Here is a 24,256-nt window from a genome sequence, read left to right as displayed (position 1 = left end):
TTGAAGGGACACAATTCAGCCCAGAACAGTGGGTATGCAGTTGCCAAGGCCAGGAACCCAGGAGTCCTTCCTAACAGCTCCCTCTCTTCCTGTGACAGTAGCTTCCTTGACCCTAGCCCTCCCAACCCCAGATAGAGGGTTCTGAAACTCAGATCTTGTGATGCCCCATACCTACTTTAAACTCTCAGGGGCTCCACAACCCCTGCTGGGTCAAACCTGCTTTAGGACTGAGCAAGGCCTCCATCACCTTGTCCTCTCCACCTTCCCAGTCTCGTCTGTTGCCACTCCGGCCTTCATCATTCCGTGGTCACACCAAATACTGTGTCAGCCTCCGTGCCTTTGCTGCCTTTCCCTGCTATGTCTGTGTTCCCCGGATTTCCTCTGCCTGGCACACCACTCCCCCTCTTCTGCATTGGCTACTTTTCCTTCTGCAGCCCAGACAGTCTCTCCCCTGGAGCCTTTCTGGGCCAGCCTTCCTGTGCCCTCCAGAGCCTCCTCTGTTCCCACAGCACCTGGCTGCCCTTCCTCAAAGTGTTCATGACATTGCAACAAAGTTCCTCTGTTTGCCTCTCTGCCCCCTTGCCGGGCTGTAGGCATCTGAAGGCAGGAGAGTGTCTGGGAGCCCTCCTCTCAGTGCCCAGCATGGGTTCTAGAACACAGCTTGCATAGAGCGAGGCGAACAGTAAGTCCTTGTGAAAATGAGCTGGACCTGGCCCTTCTCTCCCATCCGCTCACACTTGCTTCTCTCCCACCCTGCCCCAGGTGTGCTGTTTGCCCAGAAACCTGTGGTCCACCTCATCGCAGGATCTGCTCCCCAGAGCGTCGGCAGCAGCGCCAGCAGCAGCAGCAGCAGTTCTCACTGCTCACCAAGTCCTACCTCATCCCGGGGCACCCCCAGTGCAGAGCCCTCCACCAGCTGGTCCCTCTGATGGGCAGAGCCAGCTTCCTACTCCCGCTGTCCTGTCGAGAGTGAAGGACTTTGATGCACAGGATTTACCTCATCTCACGGAGCCCGCGTTGAACACCGTTTGGCCAGACGTTGAGGATTTGTCCAGGCTCCATTCAGGTCCTGCTGTACCCTGGGGGCAGGGAGAGGCCGGAGGGGCAGGACAAGACAGGCGTTGTCCAATCAGGGATTGTCCTGGAGAACTGGGCAGGGGTCTGTGGATGGCCAGCTTCCTCCAGGGCTCTCAGGTCACCTCCCATCCCAGGGCACAGTGTATTGACAATCCGTAAGCCAACACAGGGCTAGAGGCCCTCTATGACCCTTCCCCTTAATTTATTTCCCTTCCCTGCCTTCTGCCGTGACCCCAGGGTCACTGACCTCTCCCTTGCTCAGTCCCCTACTTTTTAACTCTCATGTGGGGCTGCTAGGAGCCAAGAGCCTGCCTCCATGGTCCTTCTCTGCTGAGCATGGGAGGGGGCCCTCCCAGCCCACCTTGCCTACTGGGCTTGGCTCCTGAGTGGTTCCCTCAAATCCAAGTCTTGAATCAGTCCCTAGGGTCCTATATCTCCCTTTTAACGGTCCCAAGGAAGGGCACATGAGGGCAGTTTTCAGGTCCTAGTCCACTGCGGAGGGGAAGGCAGAGCTCGGGGCTGCCCGGGCCCTGGCACCCACCTTACACTGACCCTTCTCTGAACCTCCCCAACCTCCTGCTCCCCCTTCCCCTTGTTGGCCAGCTTTCCCAAGAGCAGCCCGCTTGTCCCTTGGGCCACCCTTCTCCTCCTGGGGCCATCTCAACCCCCACCTCCCCCAAACCTGCTGATGTCAGGTTCATTGAAATACCTCAGATTTGTAATTGTTGATGTTTGGATCTTCAGGAAGTATTTGCATCTCTGAAATCTTTTTTATATGTGTTTTACTGACTTTGTTTTTTTTATTTTTTTAATTTTTTATTATTGTTCTTGTTGTAGCACCAAAGAATTGAAAGCAGAGCACCCCCAAAGCCAAACAAATGCTTTGGCCTTCCCTAAGAGCCCAGAGAGGAGGTGACTCAGGGATCATGGTGGTGGGGAAGGAGGTGGGATAGAGGTCCCACTCTCACGCCATTTGTGAAGACAGTCCTTAATTCGTTTCCTGCCCAAGCAGGGCTTATCTTGGACCCTTGCCCCAGCTCACCTGTGTCGGGGTGGGATGTCTCCCCTTACTCAACATTGCCACCTCAGGACATGGACAGGCCATGGAAGCCGAGGCCCTTGGTGGCCTTGCCAGAGGTCAGGCTGCCCAGGGAATAAGGAGATGCCGAGAGCTCAGTCTCTCCTCCTGGACCCTGCGGTGCGGCAGGTTGCTCTTTTGTTATGGAGAAAAGGCCGTTTCCTGCACAAGGCTCACCTCTCAATCATCTAGGCCCTGATTTGTTCAGTAGAGCACCATCCACTGTGACGTCATAGGGCTGTGGTGGTAGACCACACCAGCTCAAGCCCATGGCAGAACTCATATTTAAACCTGTTTTGGGAAAGGAAAGGAAAATCAAAAGCTTGAGCACAAAACAGATACCTCAGCCTGTTAAGCAGTGCCTCTGCTGGACTGCATATTCTCTCCCATCCCCAAACCTTCACACAAACACACACCCTCACAGCCCCGCGCACTGAGACGGACCCTCTGCTGGCGTCGGAAGGGTGTGGGTGAGGAAGGGCACCTGGGATTTGGCGCCAGGGGGAGCACCCACTTGGTTGGCCCTGGCCCACTTGAAGGTGTCTCAGACCTTTGGCCAGTGCGTCTTTCTCAGGGGTTTGGTCACGACGGATGCACTCTTCCCATCCAGAGGACACAGGGACAGTGTACCATCTCTCTGGTCATTGGGTCCTTCCCGTCCCCCAGGCAGCTTGCCTGGCGTCACCCTCTGAGCAAACCCTCGCTGCCCTCAAGGACAACAGCAGAGTCTCAGAAGGCCTGAGAATGGGGGTACCAGTAGGTGCCCCAGGAGTGGGCCCCTGATCCAGGAGGTGCTTTCCCTGAGGTGCAGTCCTGAAGACCACATGGTAGGCAGGCAGCCTGGGCAGCTCTGTCTCTCCCTGTCCCCATCGTATATGTATTCTCACCAGGAAAATGTGATAGCACATGGGTAGCCTAGGCAGTGGATAAATACCTCAGATATCTTCTTACAGCAAGTGTCTGTATATGTTGTGGTTATTTTCTATCCTACATGTTCTCAAATGTTTATATTTCAATAAACCTCTACCTCTTCACACAAGCAGGTCTCCCTTGGTTGCACTGCAGGAGTCTTCCATTGGGCAGTAACGGGAGAGGTGGAGCCTTCTGAATAAAAAGGGACTGGGTGAACAGCTCCTCTGATACCCAGATTTTCCTGAACCTTTCTCCCCTTCACTGCTTACCCATTCTTTGCCCAGAGCACTCACTCCGATGCTGGGTGTATCTTCTGTATTAGCAGGGGACTCAGACATTGCCTGGGTACCAGAACTAACTCCAGTGGTGTGCATCACTGTCCTGGCAGGCACAGGGCCAGGAGATCCCTTCTTCCATTTAGCAAGCCCTTTTTGAGCTCCTGCCATGTCAGATGCTAAGAATAAGCCGTATTCCCTGCACTTAATGAAGCTCACAGCCCTGTCTAGGAGATAGACACCATTATCTAGACAAAACCAGTTATTTCAAATGCAGCATGCTGGGACTCTGAAGAGTAGGCTACTTGGGCAGACATAAGCTGCAGCAGCTCTCTCCAGAATCTCTGGAAGGCTTCCCAGAGGTGGTAACATTGAAGCTGGAAGAATTAGTTTGCCAAATGGGCAAGTAAAGGAAGAGTAGTCCTGGCAGAGGGACTGATGGATATGGAAAGACAGCATCAAAGGGCCTGGTTCCAGGGAACCGTGGCCAGTGCCCAGGGTCAGTGGGGTGGGGAGGATTGGGGCAAAGTCAGAGGGGATGCTAGGCTCTGGGATTTGAGCATCATCCTCTGAGCATCAGGACACTGCCAGTATGTTTTAACCTGGGCATTGGCTTAAAAGGGGCTTTTCTAGAAAGCGTCTGTGACAAGCCGGGAGATATGCTGAGCATGGAGCCCCTGGGGACACTGCCACTGGAACTCAGTCCTAGACCCAGAGTTTGCAGCCTGTTTCTCTGCCATAGCGCACACTCCCATGGATACAACCTGGGTTTTGGCAGAACCAAAAGGAACGTTGAGAGAGGTAAAGCATTAGGTCAATCTGTAATTGCCTTCCATTAACAGTGTCTACCCAGGAGTGAGGTAAGCTTGATTTCAGTCAGATGGGCTGGCATTTCTGTGCAATCCACTGAGGCAGGCTAGTGGGACACCTTTCTCTACCTTATGGAAGTACTAGAGAATGAGGGTGATGTTGGGACAGTTTTGAGCCTCTCTCACTTATTTTTTAAATCTTTTGAGAGGAATAACTAACCCTTCAGTACTTTAATTACTAGTAACCAATGGTTGGTATCACACCTCACAACTTCCTGTGACACGCCAGGGGCTTACATGGAGGTTAAGAGTCCGGGCGTTGTCTGGGAGGGATCTGAGAGGATGAAGAGGATCCAGGGTCCTGAGACGTCCAAGATGGAAACAGTGCTGAGTGACTTGGGGGGCGAAGGAGGGGAGGGATGGATGGGGGCCACTGCTAAGGGAGAAGTGGCAGCTGAGTAAGACTGCTGATCCGAGATGAAGACCCCAGGAGGAGCAAGGCACTAGCCCACTCCAATTCCATCCCATTTCAAATTAACAGAAGAAAATACAGGAGATGGGAACATTCTTACATGCTGCTGGGGGCGGGGGGCGGGGCGGGTGATGTAAATCGATCCAACCAGTTTGGAAAACACTTTGGGATTAGTCAGTAAAGTTAAGCGTGCATGTGCCCTGTTGTGTGCCATTGCGTCCATTCCAACTCGTAGTGACCTTATAGGACAGAGTAGAACTCCCCCATAGGGTTTCCTAGGCTGAAATCTTTATGGGAGTAGTAGATCGACAGGTCTTTTCTCCCACAGAGCGGCTGGTGGGTTCAAACCGTGGGCCTTTTGGTTAACAGCCAAGTGCTTAACTATTGTGCTACCAGGGCTCTTTATGCATGAGCCTTAACTAACAAAAGCAATCAACCCGTTGCCATCGAGTTGATTCCAACTTACAGAGACCCTATAGGACAGAGTAGATCTGCCCCGTAGGACTTCCAGGGAGCGGCTGATGGATTCAAACTGCCGGCCTTTTGGTTAGCAGCCAAGCTCTTAACCACTAGGGTCCAGCAATTCCGTTCCTAGGCATTGCGCCAGGGATAAGAAGGTTCACGGCAGCACTGGTGGTCATAACTTGACTATGAAACAACCAATTACAGAACACTGATGTGTACCAGGTACTGTTCTAAGTTCTTTACTTGAATTAGCTCACTTAACCATCTACACGTTAATGACATAGCTCTATTCTCTCCATTTTGCAAATGCGGGAACTGAGGCACAAGGGACAGGTAACTAGCCTGAGGTCCCACAGCAGAAGAGCTGGGATTCTAATTCAGTGGCTGCAGAGCCCGGAGTCTGTGTTCCCAACTACAAGTGCTATGAACTCCATATACATGGACTCATTTAATATTCCACTCACAGCCCTCCAAAAAACAAAAAACCCATTGTCGTCGAGTCAATTCTGACTCATAGCGAGCCTACAGGACAGTGTAGGGTTTCCAAGGAGCACCTGGTGGATTTGAAATGCCGACCTTTTGGTTAGCAGCCGTAGCACTTAACCACTATGCCCTCACAGTCCTAGGAGGTAATTATTTTGTTCACTTTACAGATGAAGTAACTGAAGAACAGAAAGGTTGGGAGACTTGCTCAAGGTCACCTATCTAGTGAATGACAAGGCTGGGATTGGACTAGAAAGCTGCTGCCCTGAACCTGCTTTCAGTGAGGGGAAGGGGCGGCCCAACACGGTGATCAGAGGGAGGCAGAGGAGCGACAGGGTGGTTCTCCCCCATCTGCTCTACCACCCTGAACCCAGTCACCAGGCTGCCTTTAGCTGCTCCAAACATCGCTGACAGTGAAGGAAAGCTTCCCTGGGGCATGCAGCAGACCTCCCCTCCCACGTTATTGGCCAGGACTGGGTCATGCGCCCTCCCCTAAACCAATGGGAATGGGGATCGGGACGACTGTGAATGACCTTGGACTAATAGTGATGGGCGGAAGGGAAGAGAGGACCCCAAACCTGATGGCACCTTGCCCTCAGGGAAAGAGGCCAGCGGGTCTCTGGAACAGAAAGAACGTGGAAGTGGTGGCAGAGGGGCTGTGGAGGTCTGAAATCACCACCGAAGGGCAGGGGAACAAGACTGCCCAGGGGCAGGTTGCAGGAACTGGAACAGTTGGGGGTCCAGCAGAACTTGGAGACTGTGAGGTGTAAACTCCCATGGGCAGACTGGATACGGGGCCAGACACGAAGGCCGGGGGGCACTGGAGAGGGCGGCTCTGACTAGCTGCTTGAGTTCCCCTCTTTGGGCTGCGATGGGCTGTCTGAGTGCCAGGAAGACAAACAGGAGCTTTGGGGGAAGCAACTGCAGGGTTCCCAACAGTGACACCTGATTGAGGATGGATGGCCTTGCCTCAAGGGAGGGGCAACCAGGAGGGCCAGGAGTCTGGTCTGGAGCAGCATTGGGAATGTTTCTCCCTTTGTTAGCAAGTAACAAGAACCACTCAGACCACTGTAAGCTGAAGTAAAAATGAGAGGGGTTTATTCTGGAACATCTGAGTGTCTGGAGGAGCCCAAGGACAGCTGGGCCCCTGTACTGGCCTCAGGAACCCAGAAAGCTCTGCCCATGGAAGCAATTCCTCTCCTTCTGAAGACCTGCTTACGCTGCTGCCCAGACCACAGGGCAAGGTAAGATGGCCACCCCAAAGGTCAAGTTTATGTCTACGCCATGCAAGATCCCTGGGTTGAACTGAAGTCTCCCATCCCAATTCCACTTTGAGAATTGTCAGACTCCCTCTCACTGAAATCCAGCTTTTTCCACGCGGTGAAAAACAGGCCAGTGGACATTTCCCCGGTCTTGTGTGTCCAGTCTTCAGCCCTGGCTAACACTGCACTCTTGTCCCAAATCCAGTGGTCCCAGGAAGGGGCCCGCTGGCCATTTGGCTCAGGTACCTAGCCCTGGTTCAATCAACTGAGGGTGGGGGTGAAGCCTTGTAAGAAGTTGGCAGCCCCCACAGCAGCCTGTGGATGGCAGGGGAGGGCAGAGGACATCTTGCAGAAGGCCATGGTGGGCACCCGGAATGGTGAACCAACCCTGAGAATCTCGTTCCCTCCACGGCACAACAGCGCCTCTACGAAACTGCCTCAATCAAAGCAGAAGGTGGGCTGTTTAGTGACGGAGTTGAGCAGGGTTCTGGGAGCGCATGGCCTGGTGGACACAGCTCTGTAGAGGGAGGAAGCACACAGCAGGGAGAGGATGGAAGATCAGAAAAAGAAATTCAAAGCATAACAATTGGTCTCTATTCACCTGGAGCAACAGAAGAAGCAGGAGAGTCAGGAGTAGGAGGAGGAAATGGAATGTGAGGCTAATTGCTTCCATGAATAACGGCCCTGTTTGCCATGAGACCAGAAGAACTGGATGGTGCCTAGCTACCATTACTGAACGTTGTCATCCAAAAGACTATAGAATTCTGATCAAAAGGGAGAAAATGCAGAACAGAATTTAAAATTCTCATGGAATCCAAACCTTAGGTGGCAACGAGTTTATGTTAATGGGGGAAGAACATCTTAGAAAAGGAGGTTGGTTGCACAACTTGAAGAATGTAATTAGTGTAACTGAATTATACATGTAGAAACTTGAATTGGTGTGTGTTTTTGCTGTGTATATTCTCAACAACAATAAATCATTTAACAAAAAAGGCAAACCAGAACAAAACGTGAGTAAACTCTTCTTTAGCTATTGAAAATTTTACATTATTCCCTTTTTTTCTTGTGCTTTTACTTCCATTTTCATTCCACTTACTCTGCAGAATTTTATATGTGAAAGTCTTTTATAGATCATCCTGTAATACTTCTCTGTGGTAAAATGTGACATGTACAATATTTAAATTAAAAAAAAAAAATCTTGTGAAGAAAAAAATTCTCACAGAATTCAGACTTTCTGGAGCCACGGAGGCTGGATGAACCCCTGAAACTACTGCCCTGAGATAATCTTTAAACCTTAAGCCAAAAACATCTCCTGAAGTCTTCTCAAAACCAAATAATAGTTTAGCTTAACTAATAAGGAATGTTTACCTTGAGCACTGAGCTCTTTTAAGAACTACCAATATGGGATGAAATTGACAAGAGTAATTCGAAAGATTAGACAGGAACCTTAGGGAGCAGTGAGTTTATGTTAATGGCGGAGGAACAACCCAGAAAAGAAGGGTGAGAATGGTTGCACAATTCAAAGAATGTAATCAGTGTTACTGAATTGTATTTAAAATTTTATTTTAAAAGATCGTATGGAAGAATCCTAATCAAAAGGGATAAAACTGCAGAGCAGAATTTCAGATTCTCATGGAATCCAGGTTTTCTGGAGCCATTAAGGCTGGATAAACTCCCAAAACTATTGCCCTGAGATAATCTTTAAACCCTAAGCCAAAAATATCCCCTGAAGTCTTCTTTAAACCAAACAATAGATTAGCTAATTAGTAAAGAATGTTTGCCTTGAGCATTGTACTCTTTTAAAGAACTATCTATGTGGAATCAAACTGACAACAGCAACTCAAAAGATTAGTTTGGAAGCTGAGGGGGCAGTGAGTTTATGTTAATGGTGGAAGAACAATTCCGGAAGGGAGGGTGAGAGTGGTTACGCAACTGGAAGAATGTAATCAGTGTCACCGAATTGTAAATGTTAAAATTGTTGAAGTGGTATATTTCTGTGTATATTTTCAACAACAATAACCAAAACACCATCAGAAAAAGAATGGCCAGATGACCTGGAGGGGGATGCCACCCTAAGTTGGCCTGTGGCTACAGAGGATGGTCAGGTTCAGAATAAAACCAGCTGCCCATTGAGTCAATTCCAACTAATGGCAACCCCGTGTGTGTCCGAGTAGAACTGTGTTCCACAGGTTTTTAATGTCTGTGACCTTTCAGAAGCAGATCAGCAGGTCCTTCTTCCAAAGCGACTCTGGGTGGATTCGAACCGCCAGCCTTTCAGTTAGTAGCAAAGCACTTAACGTTTGCACCACCCATAAGCTCAAGCTTAGGATAGTGTGAAATGAGATACCGCCTTTTGGGGCCAGGTTGAGGGACCAAGGCCTTGGCTGCTGTTTGCTGTGTGACTTAGGCAAGTTACTTCCCTGCTCTGGGCAGTTGCCCTGTCTGTGAAACAAGGACTATAGTGTGATTTGAGGCACAAGTAAATGAGAACTCACTTGGAAAAGCCTAAAGCCCAGTGCCCAAGGCCTTCACCAGTAAGACAGAGGGTGCCTGGTAGGTGTTCTGCTGACAATAGCCCACTCAAGCTCTGCAAGGACCCTAGCACCCCTACTAGCCACTCCCCACCCAGCTCTGTTCCTAGCAGCAAGGTCCTCAGGGAAGGGCCACGTGACCTCATCCACCAAGAATCAGGAAACTTGTCAGCAGTATTGTGCCAAGAGGGGCATTTCAGGCCCCATGGCAGTCAGGGGACAAGGAGAGGTTTCTGCCAGGGAGGCTTCTGACTGTAGCTGCCTATGACAGGTCCTGTGCCCCAGATCTAACAGAGACCCTGGCCTTGGGGGGCTGAAAGCATAGCCACAAGGGCCTCCCCTCTCCCAAGGAGTCTTTGCCCAATCCAGCCCCTCTGTGCCAGGACCACCCAGCTCAGGGGGTGGGCAAGGGGCTGACCTCAGTCTCTTGTGCTACAGCGTGAGGCTGTTCCCTGGTGACCCTGGGCCACAGGCTCCCCACTGCCTTCCCTCCCCAGCCTGGGCACTGCCCCTGGCTTCTGGCTTTTCTCAGATGCTCCTGTCCTCTGTGACTCCAAGGCTGTGGCTGCAATCTGGGGGCAGATGAGGCAGAGGCTGACACCACAGAGGGGCCAGAGTGGCAGGCCTAGGTTCCCAGGCATGGAGTAGCTCCAGTTCTGCCCGGGGAAGGAGGCCAGCTCAAGAATCCATTTAGAAACCAGCCAAGGCTAGAAGGACCCTTTGAGCCTTCTGTTTCTACCCCTCCCACCTGCAGATGGGAAGACCAAGAGAAGGAATGAAGCTGGGTCCCACAGGAAGGCAGAGGCCACCCCTCCTGCCCCTTTGGAGAACCCCCAGACACTACCTTTAGAGGCTCCTGTCCTCTCAGTGCTGGATTCCGTGAGGCTCGGAACTGCACCAGCTCCTGCTCCCTGGGGACACAGTGCTCAGCCTGACGGTCAGAACTCTGGTAGTCTCCCAGGCCCCCCTAGCGGCTCTGACCCCCTTCCCTAGGGTCCCCGAAGAGCAGCTGAGGCAAAGGATGGGAGCCCCCACCCCATCCAACTCTCCAAGCAGCATCTCAAAGATGAAGACCTGGTTCAGAATGTACAGAAGTAATGACTCAGCCCAACTGGACCCACATATGCGTGAGGCTGAGGGGACAGGGAAACTAGCCCTGTGCCAGGTGCATTACCTCCTGTGATCCTTACCCTCACACTAACCCCAGGAGGTAGGTGCTATTATTGTGTCCATTTTACACATGAGAAAACTGAGGCTTAGAGAAGTAAAGGCTTGTTCACTGAGCTGGTCAGTGGTGGAGCTGACATAAGCCCAGGACTTCTCAGCTCTGAAGGCCACTCTCTTCTCACTCATCACCCTAGGCCCGGAACCCAGAGCCTAGATGTCCTGATTCCCTGTGCCCTGCTACCCCAGTTCCTTGTCCCCCTCTCCCCACTTAAGAGAGGAAAAGACAGATCAGGAGATACATCCAGCTCAGGCCTGGCAGTGTCCCCACCCCCATTCTCCACCCCACCAAAGGAATGAGAAAGCTCTCTCACCAGTGTTTCCCAAAATGCCCCCTCCCGCTGGCCCCAGAGCCTCAGGAGAAGGGTTAGAGCCTTGGGGCCTGGTGAGCATCTCTGTGAAGGAAAGTGGGCTTTCTGCTTCTCCCAGAGCCCCTCAGGCCCAGGTGCCCCCTCGCCCTGTGGTCCTCACTTTTCCATGAGCTCCTGCTCCAGAGACCTCAGCTGCTGCTCCAGCCTACGCTTCTCAGCACAGCTCATGGCCACCTGGGAGTGGGAGGGGAGGATGGGACAGTGAACATATTCCGGGGCCTGAGCCCTCCCCAGGGGGCATCGAGGGGCCAAATCTCGGGAAGGGAAGATTGAATGCCATGTGGGATTGTGCATGAGGGAGACTGACAGAGGCACAGGCTGGGGTGGGGGGTACATAGCACCTGGCTCTGGGCAGCCTCCAGGGCCCGCTGCTGAGCCTCCAGCTCCAAGTTCTGAGCTTTCAGCAGGTCCCAGAGCTTCTGGAGCTCAGACCGCATCTGGACCAGCTCCGAGCCCACCTCCTGCAGGGAAGTCTGGGGTGGGAGGGGGGTAGCTCCTATCTCGCTCTGGTCCTTCCCCAAGGACATCCCTACCCAGGTCTCAGAGCTCCATTCCCACAGGGGCCTTCCTGGAACTATGTCTTATCCCAAAGAAGGGGTTGTAATGGGGAACGCTGGGCTCTGGGAGAGGCTGATAGAATAGCACTGGGCATGGGGAGGTTGGGCAAGGCCTCATCCCTTCTCTCCAAATTGTACAGGTGACTAAACACCCAGGACACTTTCTCCGAATCCTCCATTCCTCCCCTACCTCTTTCCTTTTCCCCGACTCCAAAAATACTGAAGGGTGGCATTCCCTCAATGCTCCCTGGGTGTCTGGTACTGCCCAGCCTGAGGGCTCCCCAAGGGCAGACTCAGGGCCCTGCATCTCCCTCTACCTCGACCAGGATGGTCTCCTCCTCCCCTCTGCCTCCCTGCACAGGGTCCCTGGTGTCCAACACACTTGTTTGGAGGTGATGGTGGGGCCACCCTGCCAAGGGGGGAATGCCTGACCCCCCTAGGGCCACCACAGAGACTGGGCAAGTGCAGGGCAGCCTGACCCTCAGCTCTTGGCACTCAGTGGAGAGGACCCTCCTGACTCACTGGTTCAAGCACTGGGCTGGTCTGAACCCCACCCCACCCCCTGCCTCCCAGGCTTAGGCCCATCTTCCCTTCTCAGGTGGCCTCAGGCTCAGCTCCTCCAGCCCTGCAAACAAGGGCCCAGCGTGGTCTTGGAGTGCCTGATCCACACAGCAAAGGGTGACCAGAGCCATGTCCTCTGCCAAGAAGGTCCCATCTCCAGCCAGTTTCCAGCTGATCTCAGGGAGGGCCACAGGGCTGGCCCTGCCCAGCTCTCACCTGTGGCAGGGGCTGCAGCAGCTCCGCCCCCACCTGCTCCTGAGCTCTTCTCTGTTTCTGACCGTACCCACCCTGGATGCTCTGGCTGCTCTGCAGGCCTCAGCTCTGGCAGCTCCTGGGGTCTGGGAGGTAGAGAAGCCACTGGACCCTGACCCCACCCCACCCCATTTTGAGGGTCACTCAGCTGGGACACTGGCTGGCTTCTCTAGAATTCTCTACAAACCCAGAGCTCGTGAGCCTGTGGCCCAGGGACAGTGACCCGGTGGATAAATTGAATAGGGTCATAGGATCCCTGATTGTCAGAACTCGTCAGAGTCCATCCAACACCACTCCTACGTGCAGATGGGAACCTGAGTCCCAGAGACAGAAGGATCTTGACCAAGATGGCTCTGCCAGTGGTGCAGAGTTGGGACCAGAATCTGTGCTCTTGGAAACACTGTGTCCTGACGGGCCCAGGGAGGAGTTCACAGCAGCCACATCACAGGCTGTGGGGCTGCAGGCTGTGGGGCTGCAGGCCGAGGGCACTGGTGCTTGGCCAGTGCCCACTCAGGGGGAATGCCAGTCCATTGCCCAGAGAAAAGCCAAGCTGGGTCACACGTCCACAGGGGCTGCATAGGTTGGGGTGGGGATGGAGCCCACCTTCCCCTCGTAGACTCTGGGAGCTGGCCTGGGGTCTCTGCTAGGACCTGTGCCTGTGGGGAGAGGCCACGTGGCTGTGGCTCAGGCACCTGGTCTGCTCCAGGGGCTGCCACCCTCCCTTCTGGGGCTAGGCTGGATGGTCACACTGGCCTGGGGCACCCAACCCTCAACCCTAGCAGCTGGTGCTACAGGTTCCAGTACCAGCTGCACTCAAAGGCCAGCCCCTGGCAGCAGGCATCCAGCTCACCCTGGACTGTAAGGTCTTCATCTGTTTGTGGACACACCCCTGGGCCTGGGCCTGGGCCTGGGCCTGGGCCCCAGAGACTGCAGGCACCAGGGCAGGGAGTTGGGGGCCCATTATACTGACAGGGAACCTGAGACCCCATGAGGAAAAGGGGCTAGAGACTGGCAGAGGCCCAGCCTCCAGTACTTTTGCACTAGGTCCCTGGTTTCAGGTCTGGGAAGGGCTCTAAGGTCAGCAAGAAGGGCTCCTGAGGGACCCTGACCCTAAGTGGGCCCTACCCGACCCAGGCAGCCCCCAACTCCTCCCTACCTTCCTCCTCTGGATCTCAGCGGCCACTGGGTCATTTTCCTTCTCCCGAGCCTGCACCCTGCTCCCACTCCTGGCCAGGGAGGGGCAGTGAGGGGGTGGATTACATCCCCATCTGAGGGGACGCCCACCCCATCCTCTCATGCCTGCAGATGCCCCACCCGCACACAGGCTTTTGGCTCTGGGCAGGTTCCGGCCTGCATAAAAGAGCCTGGTCTTCAGCCTGGGCGCAGGCCTGCCCTCCCTTTCCTGGATGTGGACAAGGCGCTGGGGGCTCACTGAGTGGCACTTGCCCCACTCACGGCAGTTCCTCCTGTGGACACTCCAGCCTCTCCGCAGCTGTGTCAAGGTCCTGGGGTCAAACGAGGAGAAACCCAAGATAGGGAGCAGCCAGGTCCCCTGAGATTCCAAGTCACACCAAAACTATCCAACAGGGAAGGTGGCAGGAAGCAAGTGAAGGGATCAGACCCCACATGGCACCTCTCTGGCTCCAAAAGGACTCTGATTTTAAAGGGAACTTTCCCCTCCAAGCAGCCACACTACAGCAGCACGAGGGGGGTCATAACAGCAGCTAACGTTTCGTGAATGCGGACCAAGTGTCTACTGTTGCTGTTAGGTGCCGTCAAGTCAGTTCCTGCTCAAAGCGATCCTACAGGACAGAGTAGAACTGCCCCATAAGGTATCCAAGGAGCAGCTGGAGGATTTAAACTGCCGACCTTTTGGTTAGCAGCCAAGATGTTAACTACTACACCACCAGGGCTCTGTTCTTTGGTGCGTTTAATCCTCAGGGCCACCCAATGCAGGGCAGGGAACTGTTATTGTTCTCCTTTCTACAGATGAGGCCTAGAGTCACACAGCTAGTATGTTGTGGAGCTGGGATCTAAACACAGTATTCAGGGTTCTGAGCCCACAGTCTTAACCACTAATGTGTGGACAGTGAAGGAGCCTTAGTAGCACAGTAGTTAAGCACTCAGCTGCTAACTGAAAGGTCAGCAGTTTGAACCCACCAGCCGCTCTGCAGGAGAAATATATGGCAGTTTGCTTCCACAAAGAGTACAGCCGTGGAAACCCTATAGGGCAGTTCTGTTCTGCCCTTTAGCATTACTGTGACTCAGAATTGACTAGATGGCAATGGGTTTCTGGGTTTAGAAGACCACTAAATCCTGGGATTGAAAAGGAAGACAGACAGATTGAGGTAGAGAGGGTAGGGGTGGAAGGAGCTGGCAGTCAGGGATGGCAGTGGAGCTGCAGAGCTCTGGAGACACAGGCTCTCTCACCCCTTGGCCAGCCAGATGTGGATGCAGTGTGGGCTTCGTTGGAACTCTATCCAGCTGCTGTCCCATCTCCCTGAGAGCCTCCGCCCTGCTGAAAGAGCGCTGCTGTGAGTGTGGCCCATCGCCACTCCCCACAGGACTCCTGCTCATGACCCAGGGCCTGCACTCTCCACCACCCTCACTGGGCAGGTCCAGGGCCTGGGGCACCCACCTGCTCACTGAAGCTGAGTCCTGGGCCGACACTGGGGTCTGGGAAAAGAGGATAAATGGCCTGGGTAGGCCCTGAAGGGCAAGGGGCTGGGAAGCCCTAGAGCCAGGGGCCCAAATGCGAGCAGGTTTTCATGTTATATGCATGTTGTCTGTATATGGTTCCCAGGGTGTTGCTTCCTGTTCCAGCCTGAACTAGCCAGTGGGCCCAGCCCTTGGTCACTCTGTGCCCTGCCTTCTCACTGACATTGTCCACTCCAGGTCCTCCAGCTTGACTCACACTCACACCCTTTTAAAGAATATATAGCTGTCCCAGGGCCTGAGACTCTATCCTCTGATCCTTGAGGGTCTGGTCTGAGAAACAGACAAAAACTGAGACTTTATTCCATACAAACGTCATACAGCTACAGATCATCATTGTAAATTTGCTTCCTTGAGGAACTAAGAGTTCCTTTAGAGCACAGCTCTGGATCCCAGTTTGAATATGCTGATTTAGTCCAAGGCTGCCTTTTTATAGATGGGCAGCTGAGGCCCTCAGTCAGCCAAGTACTGCTGCCGAGACCTTCTCGCCCATTCCTTCTAGCCAGACCAACAGATCAGCTCTTGTAGGGAGTCCCATGGCAGAGGAGGGATTCGATCTCAGTCCTGCTAACACTACATTCCTACCCCTTGGTGTCTGTGGGAGTGTGTCTCTGTGTGTGCACACTTGAGTGTGTGTGCCTGTGCCTCTAGGTGTGTGTCTAGATGAGTATCTTAGTGTGCGCATACACATGCCTGGGTGTGTCTTTATGCAAGTGTCTGTGCATGTCTGTGTGTGTGCCCAGGTTTGAGTATCTATATGTGTGTCTGCGTGTGTCTGTTTGCATGGGCACACACACCTTTGTCCAGGAGACCAGGAGGAGGCAGTCACCAAGCTGAAGTTGAGTCTTAGTGGACAGGGCCTGGGACATTTAATTCCTTGATCTGGCCCCTATCCCACATCTCAAGTAACCAACCCTCCACTTGTCAACTGTTTATATACGTTCCCCCTTCCCATCTCTCTCCTCTCTGGGGCTTTCATGTGCTGTTTCCTCTTACTGAAAGGACCTTCGCTTCCTCACTCCTCCAGGTAAACACCTGTTCACCCTTCACTGACGGTGAGTCTTTTCCTGACCACTGCTTCCTCACCTCAGCTTCCATGGTGCCTCTTCCCTCCCCCGGCACATTACATTGTAATTGACTGCTCAGTGACTGTGTGCCCCCCAACCAGAAGATTCAGGGGGACAAGGACTGGGCTGATTCAACTTGGGTTCTCCTGTGCACAGAAGCAGGCCAGGCATAGAGCAGATGCTCAATAAATATGTGCTGCATGAATGAATGAAGGATGGAGCATGACGACGAGGAGGCAGATGAAGAGAGAAGTGTAGAATAAAGCTAGGGGCCCTGCTAAGAAGGGGGAAGAGCCCAGTTGGCTTGCAGTGGGAAAGACAGGGCAGTGGGGTAGACAATGAGGAGGACGGCATTGTGTTTCAGAGAGAAAGGGGGTGGACAGAGAGCACCCACCTGGGGAGGCCAGGCCCCGCTCTGCCTCTGGACTCTCTGCAGCTCCTCCTCTTTAAATTTCAGGGCAACAACCACCTGGTGCCAGCATGCCTTCCAGTACTCAGCCTCATGAAGCTTAGGGTCTGACTTCTCCTCTAGCTCTTTCCCAAGGGGCACTGGTACCTCCTGGACCTGGGGTGTGCTGATAAAAATGGGGGCAGTCAGACACAGCACGGACTCCAGATTGCCCCCACCCACCCTTTTCAAATGATTTTGTTCCAAGTTGCATAGATGTCCTCACTACGTCTTCTTATAGACAGGAAGGGGGTGAGGCAGAGACACGGCCTTCACAGCTCCCTGCACACAGAGCCTCTCTGTCCTGGGCATGTCCACTCCCAAGCATCCTGACATGGGACCAGAAGGGAGGTCATCTTGCCTACTCCAGCCTCTCCTGGCCTACTAGGCAGGGCTCAGCCATGTGTAGGGGAGATAGGATTTCTTGAAGCTAAAAGATTTCCCATATACCTCCCTAAAAGAGCCAAAATATGACAACCAGGAAGGCTGACACCTGGGGAAAGGAGTCTGGCTTCAGCCATGGGAGTTAGGATTTGGGGATCTGGGTCATTCCCCCTCACCCAGTGGGTGAAAGAGCCAGGCTTGCCCCTTGCTGGCAGGGCCATCTCATGTGTGAGAACAGGGCACTCTCCCAGCCTTCCTTGGATGCTCTGAGGAACGGCCCTGAGCAGCCACCTACCAGGCCTCCTGGCCTGGGGCCAACCCCAGGGCTACCAGCAGCACTGAGTTCTCCCCAAGCAGCCGGGCTCGCTCTGCCTCCAGGGCCTGCACACGGCCCTCCAACACTGTCAGCTCTCTCTGTAGCTGCTGCAGCTGCTCCAAGCAGGCCCCTAGTTGCTGGTGGCTCTGGCCCAGCTCTTCTGAGAGTCTCTTGTTCACCTGGGAAGGTCCCAAGTCCCACCCAGAGTTGTGGCTCAGCCTCTACCAGGGTTGTGGGACTCCCCTGGAGGGAACCTGCTCAAGCCCAAGCCTTTACCCATCCCATCCCCTCCTCCATTCTCATCCTCTGGGACTCTACCCCTCTAGAAGGCTCCTCTGACCACTCCAGCCCACAGAAAAAAAAAAAAACAAAAACAGAGGCTTCTCTCAACTCCAGGCTTTGACTCTGGACCAATGATTGAGGGCTGGACCAGTTCCTGGCTGCACACCACCAGAGGGTGCCATTTATGTGGACTGCAATGTGAAGGGTGCTCTCTGGAGTTGTGCTGTGTGGATACCCTGCTCAGATCTGTCCTCCCGGTCATTCTCTTTTCCAAAGTCTCCCTACAGCCTCTCATCCTGTCTTGGAATCTCCCAAGGGCAAGGCCCAGGTTCCTCTGCTTCTCTGCCCCCTGGTACAGGTGGGAACAGCCTGGCTCAGCTGGGACTTGGGGCTTTCTGCAGGTTGAACCTTGACAATGGCCTTGACCCACCTGGGTGAACATCACCAGCCGCTCCTGCAGGAGAGTTATGTCCTGGGGCTGCGCAGGGGCTTTGGCCGCCCCCATCGAGACTCCACCTAGGCCCTGAAGGGCCTGGGCCCTGGCCTCGCTCTGCTCCTGCGCCTGCTGGCCTGGCACCAGCATCTCCTGCAGACAAACTCAGTCCAGGATCCTGGGGTCTCCTCCCAGCCTCCAGACCACTCTGGGGTGTTCTTGACAGACCCTTTGTGCCTCAAGGGGCATGTTGTGGCAGGGGCCAGCAGCCCCTGGGTTCTGGTTCCAACTTGCGCTATGACCCTGAGCAAGCTCTTCCCCACCCTCTGGCCTCAGTTTTCCCATCTGTAACAGGAGGGGGGTGGGCTGGATGATCCCAGGGCCTTTCCAAACATTGGGTGGGACTTGATCCCTCTCTGGGCTGCACAGAAGCCCCCTATGCCACCCACCCCCCTCTCTCAGCTACTGCTCCAAGAATGAAGACCAGGGAATGAAGCATACATAGGGCAGGGCGGAAGGTGTGGCAGGGCCATGTTCAGGGCCTGCCCACACCCACTTGGAGGGGGGCTCTGTGTCATCCCTACCGCAGGAGCTTCCAGGCTGGGCTCTGGGCCAAGGGGCTGCTGGCTCATCTGGTCCAAACGCTGCTGGGCCTTTTCCACTTCCATTTGCAGTAGCAGGATCCTGGGGGCAGAGGGGGCTGTCTGCCCATCCTCTACCACTCCGCCCCTCCCCCATCTCCCAACCCCCTCACTTGTCTTCTATGTCCAAGTGTGGCTTCCTCCAGTCCTCCTGCCCCTGGGTTCCTCGCAGCTGGTGTCTCTCCTGCTCTAGGCGGGCCAGGAAGCATTCTGCCTGCTGGGGGAGGGCTGCAGGCAGCACCAAGCCCCTGGGGAGGGCTGGGCCAGTCCCCCCACCCCACCAGGCAAGGAGTGTCTGCGGCCTCTGATAAAGCAGGCAGAACCTACAGCCTCTGCCTGCTCCACCAGCTGAGATAAGCCCAGTCAGGGGTCCAGCTGACAGCCCAGGGGAGACCTGCACTCCATGGCTCGGAGAGCTACCCAGCTGTTATCACTATAGCTTCCAGATGTGCAGCCCTCTGCCTTCATCTGGGCCTGAGATGCATCACCTCTTGACCCCACCTGCTGATAGCTTCAGAGCTTAGGCCTGCAGGAGGACCAGGGACACTGTCATGTAATGCTAGAGAGGCATGAGAAGACAGTCAACTGGGTCCTGAGGGTCGCCCCAGGCCTGGTAAGGAGCAGTGGTTCCACGAGGGTCGACTGTGGGCTGAGACATCTGAGTCATTAAAAGCTTGGGCTTCTAGGCCGTCAGGGGGCAGTCCAGTCCTTACCTCCACATGGGGCAGGGATGCTGGTAGCCTCCCCAAGAAGCCTCAGCTTGCAGAGCTCTCTCTCCTTCTGGGGATCACCTTTTCCACCAGGGGAGGCTGGGCTTCTAAGGATGCTGTTCTGTCCACCGAGCTAAAACCAGACCCTCCCTACTCTCCCTCCATGGGCCACAAGCCCTCCCTTTGCCTCTAGCAGCATTCCCGGCCCTGCCCTGCATATCCCTCACAGGAAAGCGCTGCCCGTCTCCAGGCAGCGGCGCCAGGCACGGATACAACACTGTTCAACACAGCAACCCCGTTGGCACCTCTACTTCCCTCTCTCTCCTCTGGATGCTCCAGACCCTGACAGACCTTCCTGAGAACGCGGCACTGGTGAACACCAGCCCTGAGCGTTCTGGAGCTTTCAGGCTGGTAAGAGGACCTGGCTAGCCCAAGGGGCCTCCCTGGGGCCTCGGACAACAAGGAAGGTGGGAGGAAGAGGCTGGGAGCCTCACCTTCTGCTTCAGAGTCAGCAGCTCACACAGGGCCCGGCCTCGGTCCAGCTGGCATTCCCGCCTCTGCAGCACCCAGGCCTGCTCTGACAGGGCCTCCAGCGCTGCCCGCAGACGGCCGGCCAGCCCTGCCCGCTGCCACCTGCTCTCCGCAAGCCACACCCGCAGGTCCTTCTCTGACTGCCACCGGTCCCACTCAGGGGCTCTGTCTGGGCACCTGCCAGGGAGAGAGGAGTCAGACTGCCAGCAGGGTACCAGAGGGCTGCTGTGCCTGCCATCCCCAGGCTCACCTGCACCCCTCGGTGGGGCTCCGTGGGCAGTCTTGGTTCAGTGGCCAGAGGTTACAGGAGTGCCGGGGACAGCATGTGGGGCCAGACATGAGATCCATGGGCTCTGCCTCAGTGGGCCCTGAGTACAGAACAGACTGGAGTCTAAAGCTGGAGCAGTCCCTTCCTCCTAGAACACCCACCTTTGAGCCCCCTCCTCAGATGCAGAAACTGAGTCCCTGGGGTGAGCATGCACTCAGCCCCACCCCCTTGGCCCAGGGTTCTCTCTGGTTATTCCAACTTCAGATAAACCCCAGCCTCGGCACCACTAAACAGTTCTCAGTTCTAACTGTTCCCGTGTGCTGTGGGTGCTGACTGCCAGCCAGGCCACCTACTGAATAAACACCACCTCATTTCACACTCACGGGTACCCGGCTGGGGGCTGTGCCGCTGAAGCTCAGAGGGGGCATTCAGTTGCCCCTGGTCACTGCAGGGCAGGGAAGAACGGCCCAGTAAGCAAGGTAGGCACAGGATTACTTCTTCTTGCTTACTCATCTGTAGTGCACAATTTCACCTGTTCCTTACCGTGTTAAAGATGTTCTGAGACCCATATGAAACTGTGCACTACAGATGATAAGTAAACACAATTAAGCCCGTGCCTACCTTGCTTGCTGGTTAATCCGCCCCTGCTGCAGGGAGTCCCTGCAGAATGGGGATTCCCACCCAGCGCTGTCCGGCACTAGAGCGCACACTCACCCACCCTGCTGCCCTGCAGCGCTCCCCTTCCAGGTGTGTGAGTCTGGTGGGCAGTGGTTAGGAAACAGTAGGGGCCAGGGGAACATTTCAGGGCCAGCACAGTTTAGCTAAAGGAGCCCTGGTGGCACAACGGTTAAGTGCTTGGCTGCTAAGAAAAAGGTATGGGGTTTGAACCCACCCAGCAGCTCTGCAGGAGAAAGACCTGGCGATCTGCTCCCGTAAAGATTCCAGCCTATGATTGCTCTGACAGAGATCACAATAGAGGGTCGCGGACAGAGCAGGAGAAAAAAAAGTAGAACAAAATTCAAATTCACAGAAAAAGACCAGGCTTATGAGTCTGACAGAGACTGGAGGAGCCCCTGACACTATGCCCTCCGGATACCCTGGTAACTCAGAATTGAAGCCACTCGTGAAGTCCACCTTTCAGGCAACGATTAGACAGGCCTTTAAAACAAATAATAACACAGGAGAGGAACGTGCTGTTTTAGTTCAATCAAGTATTCGAGACCAAATGGGCAACACCTACTCAAATGCAAAGACAAGAAGGCAGGAAGGGACAGGAAAACTGGAGGAATGGACATGGAGAACCCTGGGTGGAAAGGGAAAGGGAAAGGGGGACAGTGCTGACACATTGCAGGGGTTGCGACCAATATCCCAAAACGGTTTGTGTATAAATTTTTGAGTGAAAAGCTAACTTGCACTGTAAACTTTCACCTAAAATACAATAAAATTAAAAAAAAAGATTACCCACCCACTGCCATCGCAGCCTAGAAAACCCTACGGGGCAGTTCTACTCTGTCACGTGGGGTAGCTATGAGTAGAAGTCAACTCAATGGCACCTAACGACAACAACAACATAGTTTAGCTGTGATGTGGGGGTCAGAAGCCCCCAAACTCCTTGCTCGGATACCTCTCCAGTTGCCATAACTGCAGCTGTAACACAGGGGCCCTGACACCCACTCCCCACCAGCTTGTGGTAACTCATGAGGCAGACAAGGACTACTCGGTGGGTATTATCCCCTCACACTCCTCCTATCCCCACTCTTCTTACCTCCAGGGCCTCAGAGTCCTACCACTGTCTCCTTCCTCCCAAGCCTGAGCGCCAGGTAGCCAGGCCCAGGCTCCGTGATGGCATGGAGGGTGTGTGGCCCAGTCCTGGAAGGCTGTCTCCACCTGAGCAGAAAGAAGAACTAGGCTGAACCTCCCCTCCCCTCGCCCTGATGTGCCCATTCCTCATATACCCAGACCTGCTCCCACCTCAGGATGGCACTGCCATCCACCAGGCCCTCTCGCCTCTAGACACCTTGACTACTCTCCCCTCCCTCCAGGCCCAGGTCCCTGCAGCCCAGGAAATGGGAACCTGACTCTCCTAGGGGCTCCCAGGAAGGTTTTCCAGGGGAGGTAACCCTGGGGCTGAGGCTTGAAGGTGAATTAACTACCCCTAGAGAAGAGAAAAATGGATGTGGCAGACAGAGGAGAGAGCATGAGCAGCAGGACAGGAGAGGGATCAGAACAGCTGGGGCCTGGAGGGGCAGTAAGCTGAGTCTGCGTTGAGGGTGGCCAAGTGAAAAACCAAGAGGGGCAAGGCTGGCCCTAAAGAGGAACTGTGGGGCCAAGTGGCTAGGAGCCGGGCACAGGGCGGAGGCAAGACCTCGGTGCTCTTGAGTCATGCTTTGGACCTCAACAGAAAGGACCTGGTGCGGGCAGGGGCGGGCGACTGGGAAAAGAGCTTGGGTCTTCAGGGCAGGGCTGTGGAGCAAACCTCTGGAGTTGGTCTACCCCCTGAGCTCCCGGGCCAGGGGTTACCAGGGACTTATTGCCAGGCAGCACGGGAGTATGAGAGTGGTGCAAGGGCAGTTCCACATACATCACATCAGGGTAGATCTTTTTCCAAGTGCCTATTTGGTGCCCTGGTGGCACCGTGGTTAAAATGATGGACTGCTAACCGAAAGATCAGTGGTTAGAAACCACCAGCAGCTCCACGGGAGAAAGTTGTGGCAGTCTGCTTCCTTAGAGATTTACAGCCTCGGAAGCCCTATGGGGTGGCTGTGAATCGGAATCCGCTCAGTTGCAGTGGGTTGGTTGGTAGGTTATTTGATACCCTGTTTCACATTCTGCTCAGGTGTGAGTTCTTTTAGGAAGAAAGAGACAAAAGAAAGAAGACTTACTGGTAGAATCTCAAGCCCAATGGCTGCCTGACTCCAGATTTTGGAGAGTTAAGGAGCTGGGAGATGGCTCCTATTTCTCTTCAGAAAAAGAGAAAGCTGCTTCCTCACTGGGAGGTAGGGACTCCTGGTTTCCTGGGGGTAGAGGGCTTGGGGGAAGATGGGCCTAACTTACCCCCTCAGAGCCTGGTGCCCAGAGCAGAGCTGGGGACAGGAGCCTCTCTGAGGGCCTTGGCGCCTCTCAGCTGCCCGCCACAATCCTGGCTCCAAGGAGCCATGGAAACCGCGGGCAACACTAGGTGGTGGGAGGAGGAGCCACCAGAGCCCTCCCACCTCGCATGAGTGGATGAAACCCCTAGGAAGAAACCTGGTTGGTGTGTCCACGGCCTAGACCAACGAAGCATTGAAGCATTTGGAGCCCGGGCATAGGGGTGGGTAGGGGTTGTGGCACCTCAGGTGCCTGCCATTTTTTAAACCCCTGGCCCCCGAGGCAAGATCCTGAGGGGGCGAGATCTGAGGGCGGCAATAGCCAGGTTCTGGGTCACCCATTGCACACTTGAAGTGGCTCTAGAATTTCTATATTGGGGGGAGCATTTGATTGGCAGGAGGACTCGGGCATGGTCTTGAGGGGGCATTAGCGTAGCAAGCACCCAAGTTTTAGGTAGCTTCTGTGTTTATTTTGGGTGGGAGTGGTGGAGGAAACCGAGATTTGGGGGATGTAAGCATCCCTCAAGCCACGTCGTAAGACTCCAGTATAAGGGGGCGCCAGAAGCGAAGTACTAGAGGGGGAATGGTCGCCTCTGACCAGGCAGCCGGGGCTTGGAGACCGCGCCCCCAAGTCAGGGGCGTGGCCAGTTCTCATTGGGGAGGGGGCGGGAACTGGGCGGGGCCGGGGAAGAGAGGCAGGCGGGCGGCCCGCCTCCGCCCTGCCCCGTGAGGTGTTGGAGAAACCCAGGCCGCCCATTGGTGGATGGCAAGAGCTGGCTGTCCAGGGGAGGGGGCGGTGCCTGGGGAGATGCCCAGCCCCGCTCACTCCGGCCGGGAGGGGCTGCGGGTTTCCAGCGCTCGCTTGGCTTGGGGGCAATTAGGGGCCGCTCCCGCTCGTTTAGCTGCGCGACGCCGGGGAGAGCCCGGGGGCGGGGACGCCACTCCCGGATCGGGCGGGGCGTGCGCGCCACAAAATGTGAGGTCTCCCAAAGGGCCCCGGACCTCAGTTTCCTCATTTGGGAAATGAGGCTTCGTTTTAATCCCGC

General features: G+C 54.8%; 2 protein-coding genes across 2 annotated transcripts in view; one reads left to right on the top strand and one right to left on the bottom strand.

The window, feature by feature from the left end:
* ARID3B (AT-rich interaction domain 3B) overlaps positions 1-4,677 on the top strand; it is a 56,436-nt gene extending 51,759 nt beyond the window's left edge. The window contains exon 9 of the mRNA XM_064267273.1: positions 763-4,677. Within this exon, the coding sequence (XP_064123343.1) occupies positions 763-929 (167 nt within the window). The 3' untranslated portion in view covers positions 930-4,677. The remainder of the gene's footprint in view (positions 1-762) is intronic.
* A 51-nt stretch (positions 4,678-4,728) lies between these two features.
* Positions 4,729-24,031, bottom strand: LOC135227265 (uncharacterized). Its single transcript, XM_064267275.1, has 5 exons — positions 17,972-24,031; positions 17,239-17,438; positions 16,506-16,686; positions 10,209-15,005; positions 4,729-7,350 (listed from the first exon to the last, which is right to left on the bottom strand). The coding sequence occupies exons 1-4, from the start codon at positions 18,122-18,124 to the stop codon at positions 14,628-14,630; spliced, it is 912 nt and encodes a 303-aa protein (XP_064123345.1). The 5' UTR covers positions 18,125-24,031; the 3' UTR covers positions 4,729-7,350; positions 10,209-14,627.
* Positions 24,032-24,256: the final 225 nt, after the last annotated feature.

The sequence above is a fragment of the Loxodonta africana genome, chromosome 13, assembly GCF_030014295.1.
Source record: "Loxodonta africana isolate mLoxAfr1 chromosome 13, mLoxAfr1.hap2, whole genome shotgun sequence".
Classification (NCBI taxonomy): domain Eukaryota; kingdom Metazoa; phylum Chordata; class Mammalia; order Proboscidea; family Elephantidae; genus Loxodonta; species Loxodonta africana.
Note: the sequence above shows the minus strand (reverse complement) of the source record. Positions and strands in the feature narration are given on the sequence as shown.

Bases quoted from the DNA above. Each gene is read 5' to 3' on its own strand.
- LOC135227265 (XM_064267275.1), bottom strand. From the start codon at position 18,124: ATGCTGGTGCCAGGCCAGCAGGCGCAGGAGCAGAGCGAGGCCAGGGCC. The intron at 17,439-17,971 runs GTGGGTCAAGGC...GGACCTTCCCAG, and splicing joins GGCTGGTGATGTTCACCCAG to GTGAACAAGAGACTCTCAGA. The intron at 16,687-17,238 runs GTAGGTGGCTGC...CATTTTTATCAG, and splicing joins GCCCCAGGCCAGGAGGCCTG to CACACCCCAGGTCCAGGAGG.